Below are 10,089 nucleotides of genomic sequence, written 5' to 3'. Positions count from 1 at the left end.
TTGTACCATATTTAAATATTTATTTAATAATTTTTCTTATTTTATAATGATGATTTTATTTAGAAGTAATCTCACTTTTAACAACAATTATTTTTTGATTTGGTTAAATATTATTATTTTTTAAATATTTTATTTTAGTTTAATTGAAATGATCTATAATATACTTTAATTATATATATTAACAAATTTAATAACATTTTTTTGTTTAAATACAATTTAAAAAATAAATTATATAAATGTAATCAATTTAATTAAAACGTTGACTGTACATTTAATTTGAATTAGATTAAAATTTAGAAATTAATTTTGAAAATATAATCTTAATTATTAATTCTAAAATTTCTTTTTAAACTTTAATATAAATGATTTTGGTTTATAATAACGTTAATTTTTTTTAACTCTTTAATTTAATATATTTAATTAATATTTATAAATTTTAAAATATTTAATTAACAAGGAATTTAAGATACATGGAGTAATAATTGTACATTGATTTTAAATACAATCTTTTTTAATATATCGATTCTGGAGATCACTATTTTGTAATTAAAGTATTTATTTTTCATAACACATCATCTTTAGTATTGCCCAGAAAATTGAATTGTCCTATCCTCGTAGAAAGAAAACGTGAATTTATTTTTGACAATCATAATATTAGTTCAAAAAATTATTTAAAAAATTGTTTTTGATGAGATTAAAACTCATAATCAAATAAAAACTACATTTTTTTTATCATAAATTAGTTAGTTATCCATTTTATTTTAAAAAAAAAACTTAATAAATTTATCTAAAACCCGACACATTTACCTTAAGGTGGTCTGCCCGCACATAAGTGGAAGAAATGTGTGATTTAAACAACAATGACTTTTACTGAATAATACTAACTTTAAAAATCTAATTTCCAGATAATTTGATAATGAGATATTTTACGTTAAAAGTTGATAATATGGTTACATAAAATGAGACTAAATTTCATGATTAATTTAATTTGCGGCTATGGTTGTGATATCTAACTTTATTCTTGGATTTAAACCTTTTACTATATTTAAGAGACTTGTTTCTATGAAAAATTTATCCGACTAATCCACGTTGCCTTTTCCCTACCGTTTGCTAAATTTCTGGCGGGAAGCACAAAAATCTGGACACAGAGAGAGTTTTCAGTAGAACATCAATGGAATCTGGAAGTCATCTTCCTAAATGGGATTCTGAACCCTCCTGCATCATGGGCGGGCATTGACGAAACCGGACGAGGCCCTGTCTTAGGTTTTTCTTTTACCTCCATCTCTCTTTCATCACATCGATTTCTTTCTGTTTTCACGAATTCGTTTACATTGAATCATGAAACTCGCAATGAAATAGAATATTAGTTTATATTGTGATGGTTATTTCATAACTTCTATTTGTGAAAATCTTTGCATTGTGTTTGATAGGGAATATGATGAAATGGAAGATGATGATTCAACGAATAATAATAGGAAAAACCAACAGAAACTAACTAGTGTTGACTTCACCGGATTGAAGAAGACTACGAAAACAGAAGAAACTGAATCAAGTAGAAAAGGGCGTTGCATATGTTTTCAGGCTCGAAAACTGTAGCTAGTCTCTCAATTCTAATCGAGAAAAGCTGGTAGCATTAAAGTGTAATTCTGGTTATTTTATAGAATAATATCTTAAAGGAAGAATCGATTTCTTGTTTGCTTACCACCATTTAAATTGGAAGCAATTCAGTTTCTCTGACTTTGTTTTGAATCGATTTTAAAACACATAAAAACAACCTTATTTAGCATCTCAGTCTTGTACAGTTTCAGCTCCATTTTAAGTATTTAATAAATCCTCCTAAATTTAGGAATAGATTTACAGTATCTACTTGCAGCCCATGTCATATATTTTGTTAATTAACAAACAAAACAACCGAATATTCTTTTATTAATTAACTAATTTTGTTGTAAGTATAAATGTATGATGCTTAATTAATTTAAGTGAATTCTTTGTTAATAATAATAATAATAATAATAATTTACATGTGTATATATGTTTCTTATCTGAAAATGTATTTAAATTGGATTTGTTTAGAATATTTGTTTGAAAATTAGATTTGTTTGTTTGTTTAAACAGAGATTACAGTACTATTAATCAAACATTATATATAATATGATGATAGAATTATGCATGATTAACAAACAAGCGGCGAGGATATAATCCCAATTACTAAATCACATTATTATTTAAACAACAGTACTATAATTCTGAAAAAAATAGGTTTAAGAAAAATAGGGTTTGTTGAAACCATATATATATATATATATATATATATATATATATATATATATATATATATATATATATATAGCTAATAGTGAAATACATCTCTACTACAACAACAATCATTATATCTAAAAAGTGATTTAATTAAGAAGAAGTTATGCGGCTGTCGACCTCCTCTTTAATCCTCTCGAGATCCGCCATCTTGGACGCCAGCAATTGTAAATCATCGGACTCAAGATCATCATCTAAACCCATTAGATTGAGAATCCATCCGATCAAGAACGCAGAGTCGTCGTCGCTCTTGTCGGATGATTCCCTAGTCGTCGTCCTCATCCTGATATCTTGTTGTAATTGTATCGTGGGATCGCCAACTTGCAGGATTCGGTCAACAATAACATCAAAGGAGGAGGGCCCCCCGTTGTTGTTGATGGAGGTGTACATTTGACCGGCGGGGGAGAAGACTACGGCGCCAACCTCTTGTCTCGTCAATTTCTGAAACTCAATCACATTTTTTAACAGACTAGATTTGCGCTTGGAGAAACTCACCATTCTTTGAGATTTGTTTTCGATTCGCGCAATGTTAATCTTCTTCTTCCCTTGACCTCTGTTATTTCTTCTCCCGTCACTTTTACTATCATCATATGTCGCCGCCCCCGCCCCGTCATGATCTATATATCTATTCGAGGAGGAGGAGACAGAAAAATCAATGAGATTTGCTTTCGAGTTTCGAGTGCTTCTTTCTCTCTTTCGATATCTTCTTTCTCTTTTTTGATGAACGATTACTTGGATATAAAGAAGCTGTCCGCCGTATATATATATATAATATATATATATATATATATATAATATATATATATATATATATAATTATGTAGTAAAAATATTTATAATATAGTACATGTATTCTTATTATTATAAAAGATTAATAAATTAAAATAGATATTTTAATAATTATTTTGTTTTATATCTCATTATAAAATAATTTTTTTTATTACATATAAATTATAAATAATAAAAAATATTATATTTGTAATTATGATTTTATTATAAATACTCTTATTTAGTTGGTTAATATAAAATTTATTTATTTAAAGATAAATTTTATAAAGTATTTTTTTTATTTTATAATATAATAAAAATAGGTATAGTAGACTCTTTATAAAGTAATATCGTTGGGGGTAATCCATAAAATAATAATTTACCTGTATAATAATAAAATATAATATATATATATATATAATGATGATTAATTTTGAAAGTGTCCGAATTGTCGGGTCGAGAGCTGTGGTTAATTTGAATATATATGTGAGAGTAAATGGATACTTGGGTCGAATTCTGGGTTAACCCACCTATAAACTTAAAATGATTAAAAATAAAATTAAAAATGCTATAGGCATGTTTCGAACTCGCAACCTAACAAAACAAGTACAACTCTTTAACCAACTAGGCTAATAACACATTATATTTTAAATCCAATACCAAATTTGATGAACGCGGTACATTGTAACAATATATTTTTATCAGTGTGAATCGCACGGGGATCTTCCTAGTTTATCTAATGTTGTTGAATTTCAAATTTTAAATTTTGTATGTTGGGTTCATTTATTGGACAAGTTGTTTAAGTATAATTAATTGTGAACATTTTCTATTCGCAAAGTTATTTAATATTTAGTGTAAGTGATGTAATATCAAATGTTGTAAGATGTTTTCATGTCAAAATATCCATCTTTCATATGGTACATAATTTTTTACTACTCTTTTATCTTCTCTAATCAATCATCTTGTTGTATTAATCTCTAAGTACATACGTCAGAAAAAATAACGTAAAAAAGGTAAATACGTAGAAAAAATTAAAGAAATTTAGCGATATTCTTTTCATCGCTACGATAGACGTATGTATGACCTTAAGCCAACCCCTTATAAATATTTTTTATATATTATTAGTGAAAAGGTCTAATATAATCTCCTTTATACTTTAATGGAGATAAGAAAGATAATAAACTACGAAAAGAAGAAAACTATGTCTAGTAGATTTATAGTGCTAGATATTTGTTAGATAAACTCTCTTCAACTATCTATTGCAACAATTTGTAATTTACTATTTTTTTATTTATATGATTATATATATATATTATGTTATTTAATTTGATATTTATATTTAAATTTTTAGTTGACATAAAAGTCAAAATTTAGATTTTTAATTTTTTAAGGCATATACAAAGATATTATAAATTGTCTCTCATTTCTTAGCAAATAATGAAGTAGATATCATCGAAGAGAGAGAAAAGCTCTAGAGATTTTAGGCGATATTACTGAAATAATTTGGGCAGCCAATTCTCTCATCACGAACGACACAATCGACACGAACGACACGATCGATACGAACGACACAATTGGCACAAACGGAATGATCGACACGATCAATCAAGGTCGTGGTTCGCTTGTGGTGTTCGCGGTTGCTAGTCGCTTTGGGTCTCTTTCAGCACTATCGACACGATCGGCACAATCGACACAATCGACACGAACGACACAAATGACATGGATTCTTGAAAAAATTATCCAGAAAAAACAGGAATACAACAAAGGTCAGGAACCAATTACTGATAAAAATTATGAATAAAATGTAGCAAGAAAACAAGGTAGGAAAGAAGGAATTTGGAAGGTTTGTTACAATGAAAGAGCAAATATCTTTGGACTGAAAAATCAAATCACAAAGCTCCTGATGCACTCAAAGAAAGGAGAGATTATGCTCAACAAAGAAAAAATGTAGCAAATAACCGTCTAATTGAATGTACATTATTTTAAGGACTGAAATTTACTATAGAAGGAAGAGTATGAAAAGATAGTAAACTTGTCAGTTGAAACAATGAGGGAGTTGATGAAGTCCCCTAAATCTAAAACCTATACTATAAGAAGCAATTTCAGCTGGAGAGTAAACGTGGTCTAGTAAAATAACACAGGAAAGAAAACAGAGGATCATGCTTATAAAGGAAAATTTTACTTGGGCAATGTTAAAACAAAAGTGGAGTTACTCAATTTTCTTTTTGAATTTAAATTGCCAATTGAAGTGGAGAAAAAATGTGTTAAAGAATGGGAAAATGTAGTGGTTTGCAACTACATAGGGATGAATAGAGTATCATTTTCAGTCACCAAGAAAGCCTTAATGAAACAATGGGAGCAGAAAGGACTAGTTAAGAGTTCTGCAAATATACATGATCTCTATTTTCTATAGTTCAAGAAGGAATCAAACTTGGATGATATTCTGAAATATGGGCATACTTATATTGAATCAAATTGTATGAAGCTGGAGAAATGGTCTGAAAAATTGAACCTTCTAGGCAAACCAAAAGAAACAGTCCATATATGGTTTAAGCTTTGGAACATCCCAGCACACATGTACAATGTAGAAGTTTTAAGTCACTTTGCAAGTTTATTGGGGAAAACTATTATACATGGATCCAATTACAGAAGGAGGAGAACAGTTTACCTTTGCTAGAATAAGCATTGAAGTGCATCCTCGAAGTACGCTGCCAAAGAACATGATAGTAGTTGACAGGTAAGGAAAGTCTATAATCATGGAAATCTCATATGAATGGAGGCCATACATGTGTGTTTTCTGTAATACTTTTTAACATGCTAGCACTAAATGTGAAAAAGAAGTTGAGGAAGAACAAAAAATCCTAAAAGCCCAAGAAGAAGAAAAGAAGATAAATGAAACGGAAGAATCAAGAATCAAAGAGCATATGTGGGAAGTTAAAGAAAATCCGTAAGGAAAAAGTACAGAGGAAGAAATCAAGGAAGAATCAGAGAATGAAGAAAGTAATGATGTAGAGTAAGAAAGGAAGGTAGAATAAAATAATGAAGAAATCAACGAAATTGATGAAATAGGGGATACTGAAGAAGATAAATCTAAAGACAATGAAGATGAAGAAGTAAAAGATAAAATCAAAGATACAACAGAGAAGAAAAACACAAAGGAAACTAAGGTTGTTGATCTTCAAACACGTAAAACTGAAATTGAGAAAAATAGTGACAAAAGCCTGAAATCCTAAAGAAGAATACATTTTATTATGTTAGTACGAGTTCATATAGAGGAAGATTAAACAATAAGAGCAGATAAATATCATCATCAGCAGACGACTAAAAAACGCACTTAGAGAGAGAAATTTTCTCTAGAGATTTTTTCTCACATCAGGCACGACCGGCACATCAACGCCGCCGGAGCTTTTGACGTCGGAATGATCTCAAATTTCTCCACTAGGTGCGTCTCTTTCCCCCCTACAATCTGACCGAAAGAATTTCAATTTGAACGGAGGAATCGAGAGAAATCACGATTATAGTTTCTAGATCGGATATTTAGGTCGTTTTCGGCACGATCGGCACAATCGGCACAATCGGCTTGATCGGCACAATCGGCACATTCGGCACAAACAACACAAACGACACGGATTCTCGCTGCGACCGCGCTTCTACATCCGAAGTCGTCCGCCATCCTTCAGCACCTTCGATCGGTTGTCGTGCGCCCTCTGGAACGTGTTCTATTGTGCAAGGAACGGTCGCGGTCATCTTCTCTTACCGTTGACCGGAGCATTTCGTCAAACCCCCTTCTGTAGAGACTTGACGTCGAATCGGCGTCGATCACCCTCCTCTTCTCACTTTTCGTTTACAGGTTAGTTCGGACCTCGATCGGGACATCAAATCACACCGCGAGGCGCGGGTAGGTCTCCATTGAACTTCTTTATCGCCGTTTGAATCAAGTGTTCGGTCTGGAGGAAGCTTTCGTAGCTACAGACCGTTCCAAAATTGCTTAAACACTTTCTTGTTTGAGCAATTATTTTCAAGCCCCTATTCCGGTGCGAATGGTTTCCAATCGTGCTGTTTGCGCCCACCCTTTGCTGCAGAATTCCAACCTCTGTGGCTCCTTTGAATATTAGGCAGTTTGCGCTTGATCTTTCCAATGACTGGTACGCGCCCGTCCAGTGTAGTTACTCGGGCAAGGGGCGTCCTTCAAGTCCGCCCTGTTGATCCTAAGAAGGTGCTGAAGGGGCCGTCGACAAGAAGCAATGCTAGGTCTGATAGACGAACTCGCAAGTCTCTTAACAATCCTAGGAAGTAGAAGCCAGATATCATGGATGAAGTCCTAAACAACGGAGAAGATGCGCCTATTGATTCTATGCCAAATACAGTATCGGGTATGAGTTCTTTTCCACATGCTGATGAATTACATGAGAATAGTTTTATTGGGGATTCATACTATAACAATATGCATGTTCATAATAGAAATGATAGGATTGAATTGATAGGAAAAGACAGTACTTCATATAGAAATGATAGGACTTTAATTCCAGAAAATTCTTTTGTTACTAGACTTGCTGCACAGAATGGACCGTTAGAGTCGCTGGTTGGTACCCTAGACCTGACTGGTCATTCTGTTGGGAAATTGGATTTGAAATATTGTCTTGTTGAAATTGATGACAATCGTATCGCTTGTGTTGAAAATTCGGTCCCAATGTTAGAGATAATCTGTCAAAAAGGCTCTAAGGTAATGCATGAAAATGACATAAATTGTACAGGTTTATTGGGTCCTATTGAAAGCTCAAAATTGGGGTCTGTTTCTGAATTGGGTGAAAACATTATGTTGAGATTTATGTCTGTTTTGAATGATCCTACTGAAGTTGGTACTGGTGTTCCTATTGAGGTAAGTATGACAGAGCTGAATAAGACTGTTGATCGAGAATTAATAGGTTCAAAGAATATTACAAGGTCGGGGTCAGTTTCAGAAGCAGGAAAACATGAAAGTTTGGGTAATTCAGGTGCAGAGAAAGATCAGAAAACAAATTTTACCGGTCCTGCTAGAGAGGATGCTAAACTGGGCAAAATAGATCATTTTGAAAATGCCTCTACATGGTTGGAGATATCAGCTGCTCAGAGTCCATTAGGTCCAAAGAAAGATATAATTTCAGAGTCTTGTTCTACAATGAGAAATCTTGCAAATCTAAAAGTTTCGGGTTCCATTAATGATCAGAATGCTAAGTCTACTTGTCCTGCTAAGGATCAAATAGAAAGTCAGATATCCAGACTATGTACTATGCTTGAAAAAGGTTGGACAGAAGACACTAAATGCGCCCAGGATTCTGAAACTGAGGCTAAAATTGCAGGATCTTCTAAACAGCCTGCACATCTAGCTGAAACTGTTAAAGGACATAGTCTAACAGAATCTGGAAACACTGAAGAAATTGGATCTGAGTTAGAGCTATTCATGGAAATAAATTCAGCTCAATTAGAAAAGCCTAATAATACAGATCTAAAGGATGATGAACTGAACTTAATTGGTATAGCCAATGGTGAAAGCTTAGCTGGAAATTATATTGATTCGTTGATTATCATGAATGACAATCTGGGTCTGGGTATGGATCTCAAGGAAGCTACAAATAAGTTGGGTCAGAATATAAGTCAGGGTATAAAAGGTGAAGAATGTATGAAACTGGAAGAATTAGCCAACGGTTTTCGCTTGGCCGAGTCTAATGAGGGGTTAGCCAACGGTTTTTGCTTGGCCGGGTCTAATATGGGGTTAGCCAACGGTTTTCGTTTGGCTGGGTCTGAAAAAGATAATTTGGTTGCAAAAAAGTTGGGTCTAACAAGGGTGGATAACATGAATATTCAAGTCATTGATCCTGAACACGCCGGTCCTGGACACACTAAAACTACTAATGACATTTGTCATATCTCTTCAAATGTCGGTCCTAGCTCTTCAAATGCCGGTCCTAGCTCTTCGAACGCCGGTCATAGCTCTTCAAATGCTGGTCCTAGAACTTCTAATGCCATTCCTAGCTCTTCTAATGTCATTCCTAGCTCTTCTAATGCCGGTCCTATCTCTTTAAACGTCGGTCCTGACATCACATATCCACCTTTTACCGGTCCAAATCGCCAAGATAATAAATCTACTAACAAAGCTATGAGCCACCGGTCGAATCAAAAGAACCAAAGCATAAATGTTGATTTGGAATCAGACGATAACACTGACTATGATGAAACAATAATATGCGACATCGAATATCATAAGTCCATGAAGAAGATATCGGCAACAAAGATCAAACCAAAAGCAAAGAGGCATAATTCTTCCAAAACAAGTGCTGAAATTGAAAAGATCGATCAAGAAACCAGATCGAATAATTCTAAAACAGCTAAGAAGGGTAAAAATGGATCGAAAATCAAAGAAAGGAAAAACATGAAGGCAAATAACTCAAGTTCTAAGAAGAATGCTGAAGTAAATCCCAAGGAAACTGTGATACCCGAGGCTAACCCTGAGATATTGAACCTTGGTGCGTTTTCTCCACTCGTTAATCTGGATCTTGAAATGCCAATTGATAGCATTCAAAAGAGGAAAACTGATACACAAGAGAAGAACACTAAAGGGGATATTCTAAAGAAGATCGGAATAATTGAAGGCAACAATTTTGTGGGAAATATAAGGGTTAGATGGGCCGAAAAGAACAAACAAGTCAGGAAAGATAGCATCCCTGAAACAGTCATCTCCTCAACTCCTCCTACTACTGCAACAAGGATCCTACTGCTGGTCCAACGTGGTCAATGAGGAAAAACGAAATAGCAAATTTGGCAGGACTGAGAAACCAGATGAAGAAGCTATTTTTCCAAATTAATAAACAAGAGATTACGGTGCCCCAAGAAATAAATGATCAGTTGAATACTCGGTTCAACCGTCACTATCTAAAGAATTGGAATCTCTTCAACAAAGACCAGTATGATGAAGTGATCAAGTGGACGGTTGACGCCATGAAGGAAATTTCGAAATGTAATAAAACA

At 33.2% G+C, this 10,089-nt stretch overlaps 1 protein-coding gene across 1 annotated transcript; it reads right to left on the bottom strand.

Moving 5' to 3' along the window:
- Positions 1-2,409: 2,409 nt before the first annotated feature.
- On the bottom strand, positions 2,410-2,814 carry LOC124917299 (agamous-like MADS-box protein AGL14). Its single transcript, XM_047457759.1, has one exon. The coding sequence runs from the start codon at positions 2,812-2,814 to the stop codon at positions 2,410-2,412; it is 405 nt and encodes a 134-aa protein (XP_047313715.1).
- Between the last annotated feature and the right edge of the window lie 7,275 nt (positions 2,815-10,089).

The sequence above is a fragment of the Impatiens glandulifera genome, unplaced genomic scaffold (genome assembly GCF_907164915.1).
Source record: "Impatiens glandulifera unplaced genomic scaffold, dImpGla2.1, whole genome shotgun sequence".
In the NCBI taxonomy this organism is placed as follows: domain Eukaryota; kingdom Viridiplantae; phylum Streptophyta; class Magnoliopsida; order Ericales; family Balsaminaceae; genus Impatiens; species Impatiens glandulifera.
This window is presented reverse-complemented; position numbering and strand designations above follow the sequence as displayed.